The following is a 21207-nucleotide window of genomic DNA, read 5'->3' on the forward strand; positions in this document are numbered from 1 at the left end:
TGTGAGCCTTCGTTGTGACTGTAAGACCATGTTGCCCAGCACCATATAATAGGAGAAACAGTAATAGAGGTTTCATATGGGGCGAAGCCAACACCCAGCTCCGTACTCTGCAGAGGAGAAATATAATGAGACTTGAGATCTGGATTCCTATAGGAATATTGAAGTGTTTGTGAACAACAATTTCACAAAGGTTTATTCAGATGATGGGTGGCACAGTCGTAAGCCCTTATTATTGGTAAATGATGAAACAGCCCTACTCATCTCCTAGCTGTTATAGTAGAGACCCCTAGACATTATCCTGGCTTTACTTTTCCATCATGCAATTATGCTGATTGGCTCTATTTTCATTTAAATCACAACTTCTTAGTGTAGTTGCATTAGGCAGTAAATTGGCATTTCGTCTTTGTGAGCTCACAAAAATAAAAGTTGTGCCTTCTGAATATGCACGTTTCCCTTTATCGCTGGCCAGCCAGTAGCCATTTCATATCACCATTCAGAGAGCATGTTCAACCATCAGTTTTTCCCTCCCGCTGCGCCTGTGTGAGTAGTGGGCGGCGCGCATACCAAATCCCCCTCTCCATACCCAGCCAGTGTTGTACATGAGAGAGTGGAGCCACTCCGTTTCCTCCAAGCAGAGAGCGAAAGACAGGGAGGGAAGAGAGGCAGGAGGACCGGAGCGCCGACATCGGCGGTATGAAGCGAGTGTAGCATCTTAGCGCCCCCGCCAGAAATTCAGATTGTTTTGCTACAATTATTTTTTTTGCGTTTAAAATTCAGTTTGCCGCTGAATCGGAGACTATGGAACTGACTGTATCCAGAGTGCTGATTTCCATTGCGCAGTTCCTGGTTTTCTGCCAGATAGGTAAGGAATAATAATATTTATAGATTTTGATAAGTGCAATGACTTATGTATGATACGCATTATCAGCGGTTTTTGCTGGAGTGTGCACAACCCATGTCAGTAACTGGCTAATGTTGTCTCTATATTTGATGCTATTGTGCATTCACTCAACGGTGACATATTTGACACTAGCAAACAAATAAAGACAGGGACCATGGTGAATTTAAAAGTGCATCCCAAATGCCACTCCACCTGACACATCTCAGGACACATCTCACGACTATTTGGACAAATTACACTGTTGATTTCTCATGAAGAGACTTTTAACATTTGGAGAACTTTCTTCATTTTGATAGAAGCATTTCACTTGATATTTCAAGAGGACTCATTTGTAGGCTGTTAACAGAGTGTTTCTGATGGCATTTGGACATGCCATTGAGAGCCTTTAACTTGATGTTGAAAGCCATAGTATTGATCCTTTAAAATGTTTGTCTTGTCTATCCACTATTTCCCTGGCATGAACACTGACAATAGGGTCGGTTTCGTGGATGGTTTTCTGGAAAAAGATTAGATGGAAAAGAAAGAGGAAGTGCTTTTGAGAGATTTGATATCTGCCATCTGCTTTTTCCATTTCTTCTAATCCCTTGGCTGAGTCATTATCTGTGATCTAAAAGAAGCATCTAAGAGATGGACAGTTTTGCTATGGGGTTTTATGGGAATTGGGAATTATGGGGGAAATTATTTGGAGGGAAAAGAAGGAGGGAGCACTTCTCTAAGCCATCTGTTCCTCAATATGCCAGGCCACCATACAGGAGTTGGCCACACACGCACGCACGCACGCACGCACGCACGCACGCACGCACGCACGCACACACACACACACACACACACACACACACACACACACACACACACACACACACACACACACACACACACACAGCATAAGGCACTCATCCTGTGTCTCACAAATAGAAACATCCATCTGCATGCAAGACTATCACCAATTTAACTGTTTGGATACAATCAACACATTCACACCATGCCACATGTAAAAAGAGAAAGAAATAATATATATATATATATATATATTTACTGTAGAGTAGATTATGGTAATTAGCCTAGATATGAACAGTGAAGAACAGTACATTAGGAACTCATTGTAAAGTAACAGCTGTGGTGTGTGCCAGTGTCAGGGTCAAGTTTTGGCCACGGGTGGTGGGCATGGCTAGGGTTAGTTTTCAATTCAGTCGGACCGGTTCAGAAATTGGAACAATCCCCATAGAAAGCAATGGATGATTGACTGAATTGAAAACGGAACTGAACCCAACCCTGATCAGGAGAGCCCCGGGAGAGTTCATAAGCAGCAGCGTGGTAATGACATAATACCCATTGAGCAGAGCCAGCAGCGCTATAGGGCAGGCTCTCTTTATTTCTCTGGGCTGGGTGGACAGGGACAGAGTTAGTGTACGTGCGAGGCTCTGAGAGCACACAGAGTCTGTTAGTTCTACCATCAGAGAAGATCTCATCCTAACGCTGATGCTGATCAGTGGATCACTGTGGATAATGTTGCCCTATTATGTATCTAAATGAGCTGGTTGTAACACCATCCATGGGCAGGGCAAGAGTGTCGTTCCACTTCAAAAAGCACAAGCATTTCAACACCCACCGTATCAGATTGTTTTGAAATTGTTTCTGTAGTTAGAAAGAGATACGATTACCTTTCCTGCAACATTATTTTGTTTAAATATCATTTTATCTCTGAGAAATTAAGCTAATTACATCAGATTACATCCAAATTTGGCCGTTTAAATGTATAGGATTCATATAATATTCAAAAATCATTGTACCTAACATCTGATTTGGACCAAACTTTTTTCTAACAATGAGTTATACACGAGGAATCCAAAGAAACTGTTTGAAGCCACCCACAGATTCCACACCCCAACAACAAATCCTTAGTATCTGACAAGTAGCATGGAGCTGCGGCTTGGAGTATTGCTTCTTCACCCTATGTAATGTATTCCCAGTGAATTTGATGATGTTTTTTTCCCCCGTTTAGATAAATGATTAATTGAAGTTGTTACGTCCCATCCTACATCCTGGTATTGGGGCTTTTGACAAGTTCTTTGAATTTCTCATGTCTTACTCATTGTTTGAAAAATGTTTGGTCCAAATCGGATGTTAGGTATATATATTGAATATTGAATTCATGTTGAATGGATTTGGGTGCAATCAATTAGCTTCATTTCTCAGATATCAAGTAATATTTCAACAAAATAGTGTTGAAGGATTGCTCACATTATCTGTTTCTAACTACGTAAACGATTTCAGAACAATCTGACATGGTGGGTGTCATGGCTTGCTGAAATGACATGGAATGACCCTAGAGGGTTATTGAATGAATGTGAAGAATTGATCTTCCACACTGTTATCTCAATGGGTGTGATTGGGATGTATGAAGTAACACTGTTATCTCAATGGGTGGGATTGGGATGTATGAAGTAATGTTGTTATCTCAATGGGTGTGATTGGGATGTATGAAGTAACAAGGTTTTCTCAATGGGCGTGATTGGGAAGCATGAAGTAACAGCACGAGATGGTGAACTTTCGACTTCAACTGTAAGTGCCGATACGATATCTATCACGATATATCACAATTCTATATGTATTGTGACTAGATACTGAGATTTTCTGGCCGATTCAATGTTAAAAACCTATTGCTCACGATATGTCTGCCACAGAGGGACAACAGAGAGCCATAATAAAAACGAGTTTTGATTAGTCAGGGATATAAAAGAGCTGAAACATGTTGGCTCACCATTTAAAAAGAAGATTGTGACCAACCTATAGGAGGAGATGTTTTGGCGCTGGTACAACCGACTAGCGATAACTCATGTTAACTACCCAGCAACAAATAAGTACATCAATGTCATAGAATCAATGTAACATAGTCGAAAATAATATCACGATACTCTACTGTAGACACCCCCCCCCCCCTTTTTCTAAAAGTTTGTGTTGGGTTCTTCTTTGCTGGTCAATCAGACCTACAGAGTTTAATATAATATAATAGTATCTCTTGGCCGACATGAACAGATACAGTGCCTTGCGAAAGTATTCGGCCCCCTTGAACTTTGCGACCTTTTGCCACATTTCAGGCTTCAAACATAAAGATATAAAACTGTATTTTTTGTGAAGAATCAACAACAAGTGGGATTTATTTATTCATTCATTTATTGGATATTTCAAACTTTTTTAACAAATCAAAAACTGAAAAATTGGGCGTGCAAAATTATTCAGCCCCTTTACTTTCAGTGCAACAAACTCTCTCCAGAAGTTCAGTGAGGATCTCTGAATGATCCAATGTTGACCTAAATGACTAATGATGATAAATACAATCCACCTGTGTGTAATCAAGTCTCCGTATAAATGCACCTGCACTGTGATAGTCTCAGAGGTCCGTTAAAAGCGCAAAGAGCATCATGAAGAACAAGGAACACACCAGGCAGGTCCGAGATACTGTTGTGAAGAAGTTTAAAGCCGGATTTGGATACAAAAATATTTCCCAAGCTTTAAACATCCCAAGGAGCACTATGCAAGCGATAATATTGAAATGGAAGGAGTATCAGACCACTGCAAATCTACCAAGACCTGGCCGTCCCTCTAAACTTTCAGCTAATACAAGGAGAAGACTGATCAGAGATGCAGCCAAGAGGTCCATGATCACTCTGGATGAACTGCAGAGATCTACAGCTGAGGTGGGAGACTCTGTCTATAGGACAACAATCAGTCGTATATTGCACAAATCTGGCCTTTATGGAAGAGTGGCAAGAAGAAAGCCATTTCTTAAAGATATCCATAAAAAGTGTTGTTTAAAGTTTGCCACAAGCCACCTGGGAGACACACCAAACATGTGGAAGAAGGTGCTCTGGTCAGATGAAACCAAAATTGAACTTTTTGGCAACAATGCAAAACGTTATGTTTGGCGTAAAAGCAACACAGCTCATCACCCTGAACACTGTCAAACATGGTGGTGGCAGCATCATGGTTTGGGCCTGCTTTTCTTCAGCAGGGACAGGGAAGATGGTTAAAATTGATGGGAAGATGGATGGAGCCAAATACAGGACCATTCTGGAAGAAAACCTGATGGAGTCTGCAAAAGACCTGAGACTGGGACGGAGATTTGTCTTCCAACAAGACAATGATCCAAAACATAAAGCAAAATCTACAATGGAATGGTTCAAAAATAAACATATCCAGGTGTTAGAATGGCCAAGTCAAAGTCCAGACCTGAATCCAATCGAGAATCTGTGGAAAGAACTGAAAACTGATGTTCACAAATGCTCTCCATCCAACCTCACTGAGTTCGAGCTGTTTTGCAAGGAGGAATGGGAGAAAATTTCAGTCTCTCGATGTGCAAAACTGATAGAGACATACCCCAAGCGACTTACAGCTGTAATCGCAGCAAAAGGTGGCGCTACAAAGTATTAACTTAAGGGGGCTGAATAATTTTGCACGCCCAATTTTTCAGTTTTTGATTTGTTAAAAAAGTCTGAAATATCCAATAAATGTCGTTCCACTTCATGATTGTGTCCCATTTGTTGTTGATTCTTCACAAAAAAATACAGTTTTATATCTTTATGTTTGAAGCCTGAAATGTGGCAAAAGGTCGCAAAGTTCAAGGGGGCCGAATACTTTCGCAAGGCACTGTAGTTGATGCTCTCTTTAATAATGAGCTGTACCTGCAGCAGCATGTGTGTGCCTGTAACAGTTGCAGTGTCATCTCTTTATATGATTTGACCTTCATTTAACCAGGTAGGCCAGTTGAGAACGAGTTCTCATTTACAACGGCGACCTGGCCAAGATAAAGCAAAGCAGTGCGAACAAAAAACCAACAGCACAGAGTTTCACATGGGATTAACAAACGTACAGTCAATAACACAATAGAAAAACTCTCTATACGGTGTTTGCAAGTGTAACTACCCTATGTGGATGTGGTGAAGGTGGGTGAGCCTGGGTGAGTGCTGTTATGGGATCCAGCATCATTAATTAGGCTCGTTTACTCTTCTCCAAACCCACAGTGTATAGTTAATTGGCATTTGGCAGCATGTCCACTGCAGTTTCCTTTGAACCTTGACAGAATGTACATGGAATAAAGAAAACAAAGCCCTAGACTAGAGCACCAGATAATGATAACACAATGAAAAGCCAGAAGGACTATTCAAAATAGAATAGAGACACCTGAAGAGACACCTGCTGGTGTTGCGGACGCAAAATGTGTCTGGGTCAAACCTGTAACCAATTGAACTGCAACCTGGTTTAGAATCATTACGTCCAACCATGCTCATAAATAATTACTGCTAATAAAACCTTTATTAACTGTGTATTATGATACTATTTATAATAGGAGCAATTTGCCTTAATAAAGCAACATGACCCGTGAATGAAGCCAATCATACACCTGATGCCATAGAACCCAAAAGGGCTTCTTCAAATGAACGGTTCCGTTTAGAACCCAGAACCCTTTCAGAACTCTTTTTTCCCCCTCTAGCTCTGTAAATCATGTTCCTTATCAAAGCGACGTCGCCTAACGAGACCTGTGACACATGCAGATGATGCGTAGCAGAGAAGCTGTCTATTAGCCGTCGAGGTTTGACTGGTTCACCCCTGGGTGCTTTATGACGTCCTGTGACCTACCACATCTGGTCATTAGTCCCACGGTGTAGTTATGTCATCCTAATGCTACGTACGTCATGAGGAGAGAGAGAGAGAGAGAGCCCCCTCTCCCCCTGGACGATCAAATGATCCATGTCTCTTAACGTTTGTAAAAAAAGACGTCCATGGGACCTCTCTCCGTCTCTCTCTATCTGATTAGATTTGTTTTCTCGGCCGTTGCTCTTAAATGTTAAATGAGTTTCGTCTAGAGTTAAACGTCAACAAATCACTGGTATGGCTTGTCTCCTCTTCTGATTTCAACGTCGGCGGTTTGGATCCGAGGAGAGAGACAGATGAATGTCGGTCTTATCTGCTGTACAGCTCTCTGTTTAGCCCTGTGTATCTGTCTCCAGAGACATGAGTGTGAGTGGGTGTGTGGGTGTTCATGGAAACAAACATAGAGGCAGGATCTCACTTCACGTACCATGTTTCTGTAGGCAGGCCTTTCTCCCGTGACAGAATCCATGGAGGACATTGCACCCCCGAAGTGCTCATGCTGAGTCTCTCTTGTCCCTCTCCGTGTTCACTCTCTCTTCTGCTTCTCCGTCATGATTATTCACCAGTACAGGGTGTTTCATCAGACTATGCAATCTAATAGAGGATGTCAACAGTAGTCATGGTAACATGTACTATGGTAAATTACTCGAACGAGATGATCTGAGGGAACTGCTGGCGCTCTAGAGCTACGCAGTACGCCCTAGGCACACATATCTCAAGTTATGATCTAGCCCTGTAATAACAACAGAAGATTTAGAGCTGTAGAACCGGACGGACCGTTACGCTGCAGCTCATGTTGCAGTGTTCCCCAGAACTCGATTTTGCAAATCTCAACTGTAGAGTAATATGCAACATCTACCGTGTAAAACTGAACATTTGATTCAGAGTAAACTGGGCTCACGTTGCTTAGTGATGACGCCGTTACACTTTCTCAGTGTCAGAAATTGAAAACTGTAGTGTTACAGTACGTCATTGCGGGTGTTCTTTTAACGCTGTGTGGTGTGAAAGCCTCATTTGCATATTTCCCAGGGTGCCTTTTCTTTTTGAGTAAATTGTAGGCTTAAGACCCATAACTCTATTTCTTAGTGACAGAGACATGGTGGTTGAATTATTTCCTTTTAACAGCCTGTGGCTTTCACCAAATGAGTTCCTAGGGGATTGTTATCGTTCAAATTAAACTCTGGAATTACATCATATATCATAAGGCCTTAATTATTGTCCTAGTAAGTGTCCTAGTTTTACCCTGTGGCCACACAGTGGCCACATCTGTAACGGTTGTCTTGGGAAGAAGGAGAGGACCAAAGCGCAGCGTGGTTAGTGTTCATCATATTTTAATGAAACTGAACACGTTCAAAAACAAAACAACAAAGTGACAACCGAAACAGTTCTATCTGGTGCAGACACACAAAGACTGAAAATAAACACCCACAAAACACAATTAGAAAACAGGCTACCTAAATATGGTTCTCAATCAGGGACAACGATTGACAGCTGCCTCTGATTGAGAACCATATCAGGCCAAACACAGAAATAGAAAATCATAGAAAAACTAACATAGACAACCCACCCAACTCACGCCCTGACCATACTAAAATAAAAGACAAAACAAAGGAACTAAGGTCAGAACGTGACAACATCAGGCCTGCAAGTCACATTTTACTGGCTTGCAAAGGGATGTGTAATTTCAATTGGAATCCAGACATAGTTAGGATATGCAACAGTTGGGATTTTAATTCACCCACAACCTGCATAGAATGACTGTGAAGAAACTTGATTAAAAAAACACACTACCTTAACCATTTAAACCGGTACAACCATTTTAGTAATGTGTGCAATAAATCTAACTAACTGATTGGATTAGTTTAGAAAAATGTACACTACCGTTCAGAAGTTTGGGGTCACTTACAAATGTCCTTGTTTTTGAAAGAAAAAAATATTTTTTTTGTCCATTAAAATAATATCAAATTGATCAGAAATACAGTGTAGACATTGTTAATGTTGTAAATGACTATTGTAGCTGGAAACAACATATATATTTTGCAATTATGTTAGCACAGCTGAAAACTGTTGTTCTGATTAAAGAAGCAATAAAACTGGCCTTCTTTATTCTAGTTGAGTATCTGGAGCATCGGAATTTGACGGTTCAATTACAGGCTCAAAAAGGCCAGAAACAAAGACCTTTCTTCTGAAACTCGTCAGTCTATACTTGTTCTGAGAAATGAAGGCTATTCCATGCGAGAAATTGCCAAGAAACTGAAGATTTCATACAACGCTGTGTACTACTCCCTTCACAGAACAGCGCAAACTGGCCCTAACCAGAATAGAAAGAGGAGTGGGAGGCCCCGGTGCACAACTGAGCAAGAGGACAAGTATGTTAGAGTGTCTAGTTTGAGAAACAGATGCCTCACAAGTTCTCACCTGGCAGCTTCATTAAATAGTACCCGCAAAACACCAGTCTCAACATCAACAGTGAAGAGGTGACTCCGGGATGCTGGCCTTCTAGGCAGAGTTTCAAAGAAAAAGCCATATCTCAGACTGGCCAATAAAAATAAAAAATTAAGATGGGCAAAAGAACACAGACACTGGACAGAGGAGCTCTGCCTAGAAGGCCAGCATCTAGGATGCCTGACAAGAGCAAGGCTTGTCTGTGGCTGGGCCGTCTGTCACAAAGGACAGTGTTGTTTAAAGCAGAGAGGCAGTGGGAGATAGTGGGTCTGGGGGAATGAGATGACTGAGGCTGGGGGAACCCAGGGAAAGCCGGTGGGAGAGGGGCTGCAGACTGCAGTGAAAGATGGAGGGGAACCTCAAGTGAAAGGCGGTTGGGTGGGTGGGTGGGTGGGTTGGGGGGGGCAGTGAAAGATAGGGGAGTGTGTGTCCATGGCGATGGGGGAGGCAGCAGAGGATGTCAGTGTGGAAATCAGGGTGGCCAGACGCCACAAGACATTATACGGTTGTCAAGGAGTCCAGTGCTGATGCTCCCAGCATACTGATGGAACTGATGGGAAACCTGTGATGCATCTCAATACTGTCTGTCACCTCCCCTTCTCGTCTCCTTTCCTCCAGGAAGCCACATTAGAGTATTGAGATGCTTATATAGCTCAGTGCTGTGATGCTGAGCAGATGAACACGGTGCATTTCAATGCACTCAGAGTGGGAGAATCGACTGGTTCTAGCATACACACGCACACACACACGAAAACATACACACACCATCCCCACTGACTCACATGGACACAATCCTACGTACCCAAGTAACAAATAAACACTCTACCAGTGTACACACAGTCATGACTTCAAAGTGGGACTGAGCATTTATGTCATCATCAACCACACAACCCCAGTGGGGCTGACTACAGTAAGTACAGTGGCTGTACCTGGCTCTAAAATACTGTCTCTGCGTTATGAAGTTCTCTGGTCCTCCTTTTTCTCCAGCTCTCTGTGTTCTCCCCCCTCCCCAGGGGTGTCTCTCTCTGTGCCTGATTTATTTATGAGTTCTTCTTGGGAGGAAGGATCTGAAACTTTGTGTTTATTATTTCAGGCCATCCCTCACCAGGAAACTCCCTGGCTCGCGGCTCACATTAATAACAGGCTTTTTCATGGGTTGTTTGTTCACAAATGCTGTGTTTCATGGAGAGTTTTGTGGAGGAGACAAGTAAACCCTCTCCATCGGCATTAAACTTAATCTCATTAAACAGAATTTGTAGAAAATCTACCTTGACACAGCCTTCAGAGTGCAGGACCATAGGGGAGATTGATGGGCTCTTCTTGAGTGCGAAGCACAGCACACACTCATTTCTGTCAACGGATGCAGCAGAATCAGGGGAGGAGTAGTCGCAGAGGCACAGAATCTGTCACAGAAATGGAATGTCACAGACAAACTCCCATGATGCATGAGCAGACCTTCCACAGGCCTATCACTGAGAACAGGACAGCTCTGTCCAGTGTCTTAAACTCCGAGCCATTTTAGCGCCAATGACTCTGGTTAAAAACCCAGTTGTTCTCAACATTATGTGAAGTTAAACCACACAGAAAATGATCCAGTGTTAAATCAACACCGAGAGTGTTAAATTGAACACTGGTCCAGTGTCTATACGGGTCCACACTTTTCAGTGTTAAATGAACTCGCTGCTTAGTGTAAAGCCTTGGTTTTGGTTGAGACATGGTTGTTGCATTCATCCATGTTCAGTCCTGTGGCCTTCACCAAGTGAGACCCTCAGCAAATATGTTATGTCAATTCTTTAACACACTGCAACACAGGGCTAGTTTTACCCTAATGCTGTGGCCTGGAACTCATGGTTTACAGGCTACATCAGGCCTGCAAGTCACATTATGCTTGCTTGTATAAAGTGATGTGTAATTCCTATTGGAATCCAGCCAGAGTGGGGATATGCAACATTTTGAACTTTTATTCACACTCAACCTGCATTAAGAATGACTGCTGGGTTGGGAAGGCTAAGATACAAGACTACATAAATGATCTAAACTGGTGTCACGTTCGTCGTACCAAGCTGCAGCGCGATATGGTTTCCACATTATTTATTAAAGTGAAAAACCTAGAACAAAACAAATAAAGAAACAAACAAACAACGAACCGTGACTAACGAGATGCTACCTGCACTAACTCAAAACATAAACAATATCCCATAACCCACAGGTGGAAAAAATGCTACTTAAGTATGATCCCCAATTAGAGACAACGATAGCCAGCTGCCTCTAATTGGGAATCATACCAAAACCCCAACATAGAAAAACACAACCTAGAACCCCACATAGAAAATATAAACTAGACTAACCCCCCAGTCACGCCCTGACCTACTCCACCATGGAAAATAAAGGCTCTCTATGGTCAGGACGTGACAACTGGAACAACCATTTCAGTAACAGATTATATTAGTTTAGAAACATCTATGTTATTTATATTTGAGTAGAATATATGCAAAAAACAGATATTGAAAAAAACGATTCTAAAAATCAACCTGAAATGCAGCATGCTGGGAAATATGATAATGATGGGCGTGGTTTTGGTTTAACACTGGTTATTTGAACCAACACGGGGGTCTTTTACACCAATGAGTGTTAATTTAATAATTACGGAGTTAATTTAACACATGAATCAACACTAGATATGTTACACTAAAAAACAACACTAGGTAACACTGGCTGAATTCCTATGCAGCAGAAGTGAACTTGATGGCGGATGAACAAATTTCCCTCTCGGGGACAATGAAGAAATGTCAATAAAAAAAATATTTATCGTTCCCAAGAGGGATATTTGTTCCACTGTCGTTTCACTGTCCAGTTGTTCTGAACAGTTGTTCTAACCCCCAGCTGTTCCCCTATATTACCACCTTCACAAGTCAGCTTCTAGGTCTCACGTTCCCACGGTTACTACATGTCACATGTCCTCTGACCTCACTGCAACAGCTGGACCACGACACATTCCCATAGGCCCTCTCAAACACCGACACACATCATCATGACATTGATACACGTTGTTATATATAAGTCCCCTTGGAACAATGCAGCATTTGACAGCGCTCAGAGGCAATATCCCCTGTTTAATTTGTGCCTAACCCTCTTCAATCTTCCCCCTGTATGACTCCAGTGGAAGACCTGCAGGTAAAACCTGCTAGGAGAGAACACATGCCACTAATTCACTAATTCACTCATGGCTTTCAGTCACAGCAGCTGTGACATGAACATGTCATGGGGTGTGGCGGGGAGGTATGTATATCTCACTTCATGTCCAACAGGTGCTCTCTAGAATGTTCTCAGTGTGTATTGACCAAAGGAAAGAATAATGATGACCATTGGCATTTGGCATCGTGGAATCACTTCTGCCCTGCTAAAGCTCTTGAAGCCTCTCACTGCACAGACTCAGAGATGGTGCCAGTCGTTCTGTCTCAGTGCCTCTTGTTTAATGCGAGTAGCATATTACCCCTGTCCCCTCACAGACGGAGGATGTGTTGTACGATCCAGATACATGATTTCACGCCCCAGTAAAGGGACTATGACCGTGGCTGTACGAAGAGTCCCTAGGGACAGTGAAGTGAACCACATGCGCTGGGCGGCTGAGCGGTTCAGTGCCAAGCCAGAGTAAAGTGAATCCTTCCTGTCTTTTAGTTCCAGTCTGAGCCAGCTTTCATCTCTCTCAGGGGTCCACTAAACTGCCATTCATTAACATTCTAGTGAGACTCTCCTCTGCTACAGCAACACAGTGTACAGTACAGTCACACACACACTCACACACACACACACACACACACACACACACACACACACACACACACACACACACACACAATCCATCCATCCATCCATGGTTATACACTGTCCTTACGCATTAGTAGAAGGCCAGGTCAGCGACTCCATGTTCTGTCTAGGCCAGAGTGTTCAGGTTTGGCCTTTCTGTCATGACTGGCCCTATTGTAACAGATACACGTTTAGTTCCTGACCATGGCAGGCAGGCGCCCACTCAGTCTATCTGATCTGGGGTTAAAAGAAGAGGTCAACACTCCGTGTCCAACTGATTCACTTAGTGACGGTCAGAAACCACGTCGGCCTTGAACCAAAGAAACGGGGACATTTGAGTGTGACTGTAAGACAGATTTATGAGCACCATCATTAGAGCTGATAGTGACCGAGAGGAGACGGAGAGAAGGAGTGAGAAGGAGGGCAAAGCTGAGAGGTTCCAGGCCAGCTTGAGTGTGACGTGCTCGTTGGTGATAAGGTCGTATACGGGCCCCATCGTTAGTGCTGATGAGGACCAAAAGAAGGAGAGAAAAGGAGTGAAAGAGGGAGGAAAGGAAGGAGGGAGAGAGCCGGGAGGTTGTGGCTAGCGTTGATAATGGGCTCCTTAATATCTCACTGTGAGGGATCGTAATCTAATTTGCCTCTGGGTTTTCTCTGTGACACTGAGCCTGGAACAGGGGGGGAGGGGTGTGTGTGTGTGTGTGTGTGTTTGTGTGTGTGTGTGTGTGTGTGTGTGTGTGTGTGTGTGTGTGTGTGTGTGTGTGTGTGTGTGTGTGTGTGTGTAGTACAGCTCTTTCCTTTCCCAGGCCTGTTTCCCCTCTAGAAGTTACAGCATACAGATAATATTGTGGCATCAAACAGAGGTCCGCGGTACATGGTAAAGACCTACCCTAGATCCCGTATGCTATAGAATGGAGAGTATGTATTCATAGCAATGACTGTTTCTTCAATGGTGACAAGGGACATTCTCCCTTCATCCCCCCTCCCCCCGTCATAGTTTTTTACAATATGGTTAAAACAATAGGATTATTATGGAGCATTAGACCTACCACGTGAGAACAACATAGGATAGAAACAGAGTTGGTCATCATGACCCTTAACCTCTGACTTAACGTAACAACACCAACACAGGTGGGTTAGTAACTAAGCAGTAGCTCGGTAGATACAAAGCGATGTGAGTAACTCGATTTTGAGGAACTAAACAACACTTAGAATTTTGCTCACTACAGATTTTGGTTCATTTTCTCACATGAACCAGTGGAAATCAACAAGCCGTAACCAGTAAAACAAGTGACCAGCGGTGAGCGGTAACAGCAGCACATGTAGTCAGAACGAGCAGGTGTCCTGTGAAGTAGAGAATGCCATCTGACACTGATTCCAGCTAACACTCTGGAGCTCCTTCTCTGAGTGTCACACACACACACACACACACACACACACACACACACACACCGGGCTGGCAGCTATCTGTTTCCTTTCCTACATGGCACAGAGAGCACTATTATCCTCGGACATTACCAGGTCAGAAAGAGCGTGTCCACTGGGTAACTGAGCTATTTGAAATGGAGAGGTTTGAGTGGCGGTAAGACGAGGAGGTAGGAGGAAGATTGTCACAGTAGTGCAAATGTCAGCAGTAGGTAAGGTATAGTGCTCTTAAAGTGGACTTTGATACGGATCATTAGGCTTCCATCCTGTTAAGATCTGTGGGATTAAATCCACTAATGCTTAATATCCTTCCTTCGATCTACACAGCGACACTCTGATAGTGTAAAACAACCCGAAGCCTCTCTGTGTGTGTGTGAGAGAGAGAGATATGGAGAGAGATAATGTAATGAGAGTGAAATTGGGGAGAAAGATGGAGGGGAAAGAGAAAGAGATATACAAAGAGGAGGAGGCAGATATCAATTAGAGCAGTAGATGTGTGTATACTTTGTGCAGCAGCAAACACACACACACACACACATACACACACAAAGGCACACACACACATACAGATTGAGCAGCCATTTTCTCTAGACCATTCATCTCTCTCAAAACGGTTGTCTCTTTCCAGTAATTACTTTGGACCTTCTGAACTCTACTGATGTGTCTCATCTCCTCCACAGTGTGTGTGTGTGTGTGTGTGTGTGTGTGTGTGTGTGTGTGTGTGTGTGTGTGTGTGTGTGTGTGTGTGTGTGTGTGTGTGTGTGTGTGTGTGTGTGTGTGTGTGTGTGTGTGTGTGTGTGTGTGTTGTTCCCACACATCAACATATAGCCATTACCTTCTACTGTCTCTGTAGCAGATAGCTCACTACATCACTATGTGGATGTGGAATGGGGACAACAACGCAATCTCTCTGGGTGAGTCAATAAAGATGACCAGTCCTTCATCACGTTCCCATTAACCAAGCTGTTTACCGAGAACTCTGCTGGATGAGAGAGGCATGGACGAGGGATGAGAGGGGCTGGAACAGTCAGCACTGTGACGGGCATAGGAAGTGGGTGGAACGTGACCCTCATCAGTTACAGAGAACGAGGGAGGAGTGAGAGAGAAGCTTTTATCACCTTCCTCACCGCTCTCTCCTGTGCCTCACCCCTCTCCACCATTCCCTTCTCTCCCCTGCCCTTGAGAAGAGAGTCCGTTTTGAGAGACACTCAACAAATGGCAGCTCAATCATATCCCTATAGGTAAACTAAGTGGTTGGGATGTGTCCTTTGACATGAGAGAAGAAGTATGTCTTCATATACAGTGTCATGCAGCAGGTGCTGGGGTCTCACGTGACATAGTGTGTATGTTTTTCTCAGTGAAGTGTATTCTAACTCTATTTTTCCCATCTCCTTTCTCTCTCTCTCTCTCTCTCTCTCTCTCTCTCTCGCTCCCTCTCCCTCTTTCTTTTATAGTGGCCTTGACAGAGGCGTACTTCAAGGCCCAGAGAAAATTCACAGACGACATCGACTGGTCCTACACAGGTCAGTACAGTTACATGAACAGTATTCATGCCATGGGGTATTCAGGTTACAAATTACAGGGGGGGGATAGGGGGCTGAAATACCAATGTGAGCGTCGGTCACCCCCAAGAAACTTCGGGCACCCTCAAGAGTCGATGTACAGTCTTGGCCAAAAGTTTTGAGAATGACACAAATATACATTTGTGTGTCTTTAGATATTTTTGTCAGATGTTACTGTGGAATACTGTTTGTCACCAAACTTTTCCTGGATGGTTGGGAGAAGTTGCTCTCGGAGGATGTGTTGGTACCATTCTTTATTCATGGCTGTGTTCTTAGGCAAAATTGTGAGTGATCCCACTCCCTTGGCTGAGAAGCAACCCCACACATGAATGGTCTCAGGATGCTTTACTGTTGGCATGACACAGGACTGATGGTAGCGCTCACCTTGTCTTCTCCGGACAAGCTTTTTTCCGGATGCCCCAAACAATCGGAAAGGGGATTCCTCAGAGAAAATGACTTTACCCCAGTCCTCAGCAGTCCAATCCCTGTACCTTTTGCAGAATATCAGTCTGTCCCTGATGTTTTTCCTGGGGAGAAGTGGCTTCTTTGCGGCCCTTCTTGACACCAGGCCATCCTCCAAAAGTCTTCGCCTCACTGTGCGTGCAGATGCACTCCTGTGCAGATCCAATTCCTGTTGCCATTCCTGAGCAAGCTCTGTACTGGTGGTTCCCCGATCCTGCAGCTGAATCAACTTTAGAAGATGGTCCTGGCGCTTGCTGGACTTTCTTGGGCGCCCTGAAGCCTTCTTCACAACAATTGAACCGCTCTCCTTGAAGTTCTTGATGATCTGATAAATGTTTGATTTTAGGTGCAATCATACTTGCGGCAATATCCTTGCCTATGAAGCCCTTTTTGTGCAAAGCAATGATGACGGCACATGTTTCCTTGCAGGTAACCATGGTTGACAGAGGAAGAACAATGATTCCAAGCACCACCCTCCTTTTGAAGCTTCCAGTCTGTTATTCGAACTCAATCAGCATGACAGAGTGATCTCCAGCCTTGTCCTCGTCAACACTCACACCTGTGTTAACGAGAGAATCACTGACATGATGTGAGCTGGTCCTTTTGTGGTAGGGCTGAAATGCAGTGGAATTTTTTTGTGTGGATTCTGTTCATTTGCATGGCAAAGAGGGACTTTGCAATAAATTGCAATTCATCTGATCACTCTTCATAACATTCTGGAGTATATGCAAATTGCCATCATACTAACTGAGGCAGCAGACTTTGTGAAAATTAATATTTGTGTCATTCTCAAAACTTTTGGCCACGACTGTATAATGCAAACCCTGCAGATTATATTGTTAAAATAATGTCATACGCTACCTCAGCCCTGACTGGTGCACTAATGTTAAACCTGCTCAACACAACCAGCACTGCCGGTCTTTCCTCCACATGCTGAAAGACGTAGGGGATTAAGCTCAGATATCCTAAGCCCTTACCAGGAGGGATTGCTCCATCAGTGAGATAGACCTGACTTGACTGGTCTAGCTTGTTCAAATCTAACTGTGTTCTGGTTGAGGGAAATTGACCGAGGGTGTTTCAATTGCTCTAAGGGCCAGTCACGTTAAAATAGTCAGCGAAACGTATTTTCAGGCATGAAAGGCATTTTCTTTCATGTACCGTTGTTTTTGTGATTTCCATCCATCGTCCCAAATTGCTTGACTTCATTTCATTACACTCTCTCTGTCAATTTGTATTCAGATAAGAAACAATTCTGCTTGTTTGGTAATAGGCGTTATACTTTACATTTTCCACTCTGCTGCTCTCAAAGTTCAGGGCCCCGTCACAACAAGCTGGGTCCCAGAGAGACGGGAGAGAGACTGCAGGGCTCAAGTGTGTGTTGTGTGTGTGTGTGCATGTGTGTGCCTTTATTTATGCTTGCATGTATATGCCTTTGTTTGTGCATGTGTGTGTGTGTGTTTGTGTCTGTCTGTCTGTCTGTCTGTCTGTCTGTCTGTCTGTCTGTCTGTCTGTCTGTCTGTCTGTCTGTCTGTCTGTCTGTCTGTCTGTCTGTCTGTCTGTCTGTCTGTCTGTCTGTCTGTCTGTCTGTCTGTCTGTCTGTCTGTCTGTCTGTCTGTCTGTCTGTCTGTCTGTCTGTCTGTCTGTCTGTCTGTCTGTGTGTGTGTGTGTGTGTGTGTGTGTTGTGGAGCAGACTTGTTTATCAGCCCGTGATATAACAGTAGTGAGTGTGCTGTCAGTATGAGGTACTGAGCCGTGAGGAAGAGAATTAACATGTGAAAGCACACACCTCATTGTGAGGCACAGCGCACAGTATGGAGACGGAGAAATGGAGAGAGAGAGAGAGAGAGAGAGAGAGAGAGAGAGATACAGAAAGAGAGAGATACAGAAAGAGAGAGATACAGAAAGAGAGAGATACAGAAAGAGGGAGAGAAAAAGACCTATGGAGACAGAAACACAGAAAACGTGAAGAGGAAGTGAGAGAGAAAAAGGGAGATAAACCTTCTCGGACATTACCATATGGTAGCTAGCTTTTAAGCTTTAATGCTGGTAGCCTTTACGAAATATGCAATCCTCTTGGAGTATGCAACAGCATTTGCTCAGAATGTTTTGGCTCAAGGTTGCACTCCCATTAAGTGGCTCTTTACTTTTGAGATCCATTGGTATGATTTATATTATACTGAACATTCATTAGATTGTCAGGATTCCCCTGAGTTGGAGTACGAAATGTAATTTCTCTGTAAACATTTGAATGTCAAACAGACAGTGTGAGCTAATGGATTTATCTTGGTACAGACAGACTATCACAATCACATAGGTGATAAACTGTATATACAGAATGTCAGGTTCTGTGTTCATATTTGTTCATATATGTGTTGTTTTTCAGACTGTGTATCCTTGCGTGCTCTGCCACTGTTTGTGTTTCAAAAGTTGATACAGTACAAATCCACGGTATCCACCCGTTAACCCCTCTCCCCAGGGGGTCCCTATGATCCGTTAACCCCCCTTCCCCCATTTCCCCCGTCTCCATCTGCCAGTGTGAGTGTGTAGTCTCTATCCTCTGATAACTCCAGGCCCCAGTGTAGGCCACGCGAGACAGGGTCCCCAGCCACCACAGCAGCCCATTTCCTGCATGTGTAAACTCTCTGATCTCCTTCTCATGTCTACAGGGCCTGTGTGTCCCTACACTACCCTCGCTCTTTGTCTGCCTCTTTCTCCTTCTGCTGGGCTCTAACACAATCGACAGAATAAATTATCCAGCTCTCTTCTCCATCAACATGTAACGGAGTTGGCTTGCGTGATGACTAACCTCGCCTGAGACCTGAAGACTTGTGTTAGGTCCCCCAAGCTAATGCTCAGCGGGCTAACACAGGGCGGACCCAGTCTTACACAAACACACTGGCCGGCATAATGCACATTCAGTACAGACTGCAGCCTCTCCATCAGCATCTAACATCTCTTAACGGGCTGTTAACCACCACCTCATTGACTTACTCCAGCTCTGCTTTCTTAGTCATACAGGCAGTCGTTAGTTAGTGTTGTTTCTGCTCCAGTTGTCTCCAGCCGTCTTCTCCCCCTCCTGTCCTAGAGCTGCTGAGGTTGGTGGTGAGGTAAGGGCTGAGTTGCCCCCGCTCCCTTCTCCCTCTCCGGCCCAGCTAAGGTCATAATGCAGCAGGACTCAGAGATCCAGGAAGAGACTTAGTCATGCTGGATGGTGATGTGTTTCAGGGCATCATTACACTGACTGAGGACCACTAGTAGAGTTGACAGATGGGGGGGGGGGCGAGTGGAGGAACAGTACCCCCTCCCCTCACACACACACACACGCACACACACGCACACACACACACACACACACACACACACACACAAGGATGGTGTGTTTGCATAGTGAAATCCTAACATACATAATACATGAATTAATTTGCTTGAATCCACTCTCCTTGCTGCCCATGTCTTCTCACATTAAAGGGCAAAGCTAGAGTGAAGAATGTTCATGCTGTATTCTACAAGATGCAAGACAGGAAAGTAGGCTTGATCTATCAGACAACCAATAACAGATGTTGTTTGTGGGATGTTGGAGGATGAATAACAGGTTCTTTTATCTTTATTATATGTCTTTCCTCCTACAAAACTCTTTGCAAAACAGAAAACAGAGAGAGTTGCCTGATAGCGATATGCTAAGTGATGAGCTGTTATTTATTTTGACAAGTTGGACACATCTCCAAAATGTCAGTGCTGCTCCACTGAGCCCTATTACAAGGGGATTACCCTCTTTATTTAACCATTTAAAGAACTGTCACTGACTGCTGGTAAGTCGTGATGATTTCTTTATTGGGAGGACAAAGAGGTAGCTGAGTGTGTGTGGTGTGGCGGTGTGTGTGATTGTGTGTGTGTGTGGTATGTCTGTGTGTGGTGTGCCTGTGTGGTGTGTCTGTGTGTGGTGTGTGTGTGTGTGGCTGTGTGCGGTGTGTCTGTATGTGTGTCTGTGTGTGTGGTGTGTCTGTGTGTGTGTTCATGTGTGTGTATGTTTCTGTGTCTGTTCTGTCTGTCTGTCTGTCTGTGTGTGTGTCTGTGTGTGTGTGTGTGTGTGTGTGTGTGTGTGTGTGTGTGTGTGTGTGTGTGTGTGTGTGTGTGTGTGTGTGTGTGTGTGTGTGTGTGTGTGTGTGTGTGTGTGTGTGTGTGTGTGTGTGTGAGTCAGAAGTTGGCTGTCTTGGTCCCCAGGGACATTCAACCTTTCAGAGTAAAAGAACGCCACGTTTCTCCTCCTCTAATATAAAGACTGACTCACTAAAAGACCAGTCATTACATGTGAGTCACATAGTGTACTGGGATGTCAATCATCTGTCATTTGAGAACTCGGTTTAAAAGTACCGCACTGTAATGGGGGACAGCTCCTTTGTGTGTGTTCCTGGTAAGGCTGACAGAATACGTGTTGCTCCTGGCACTTAACTCTCCTCCGAACCTCTGCAGCACCTTGTTGCCATGGTAGCATCTTGTGAGTGTAGCAGCAGTGTTGTGTCATGGCATTTATGCCAGATGAGGCCCCCAGAAGCCCCTGACAGCCCCTTTTCACTTTGCTGCCAGCATAGGAGAAGCACACACACACACACACATGTTCAGGCACACAGTCACATATGCAGGCATGCACAAACACACACACCAAATAAAGAGTCAAACTCTTTCCCAGCCTACACACACACTCACATGCGCATGCACACTTGCACACCAAATTGACAGGCACACTCCTTGCTGCCCCACAGATCATTTAAGTGGCACAGCCAGAAGCCACTCTCGTCTGTCACCAACGCAGTAAACTGTCATTCAACTCACAATGGCAACACGGCTGAATTCAGAGTGGAAATGATTTGACCCCATAAATGACTGTGAATGTCGGTCATGCCTGATAAACTCTTATCTTTAGCACCTGACCTCCTTTGATGACTCTGTATTCAT

At 44.0% G+C, this 21207-nt stretch overlaps 1 protein-coding gene across 3 annotated transcripts in view; it reads left to right on the top strand.

Annotated features, from left to right (window-relative positions):
- Positions 1 to 585: 585 nt before the first annotated feature.
- Positions 586 to 21207, top strand: part of LOC110490740 (receptor-type tyrosine-protein phosphatase zeta) — a 53372-nt gene continuing 32750 nt past the window's right edge. For 2 of the 3 annotated variants that reach the window (XM_090200377.1, XM_090200378.1), the window contains exons 1-3: positions 586 to 691; positions 778 to 862; positions 15685 to 15753. In XM_090200377.1, the coding sequence (XP_090056503.1) occupies positions 799 to 862; positions 15685 to 15753 (133 nt within the window). In that variant the 5' untranslated portion in view covers positions 586 to 691; positions 778 to 798. The remainder of the gene's footprint in view (positions 692 to 777; positions 863 to 15684; positions 15754 to 21207) is intronic. The other variant, XM_036944562.2, reaches the window with a different exon arrangement.

Source organism: Oncorhynchus mykiss, chromosome 15, assembly GCF_057628025.1.
Source record: "Oncorhynchus mykiss isolate SJ-2025 chromosome 15, ASM5762802v1, whole genome shotgun sequence".
Taxonomy (NCBI): domain Eukaryota; kingdom Metazoa; phylum Chordata; class Actinopteri; order Salmoniformes; family Salmonidae; genus Oncorhynchus; species Oncorhynchus mykiss.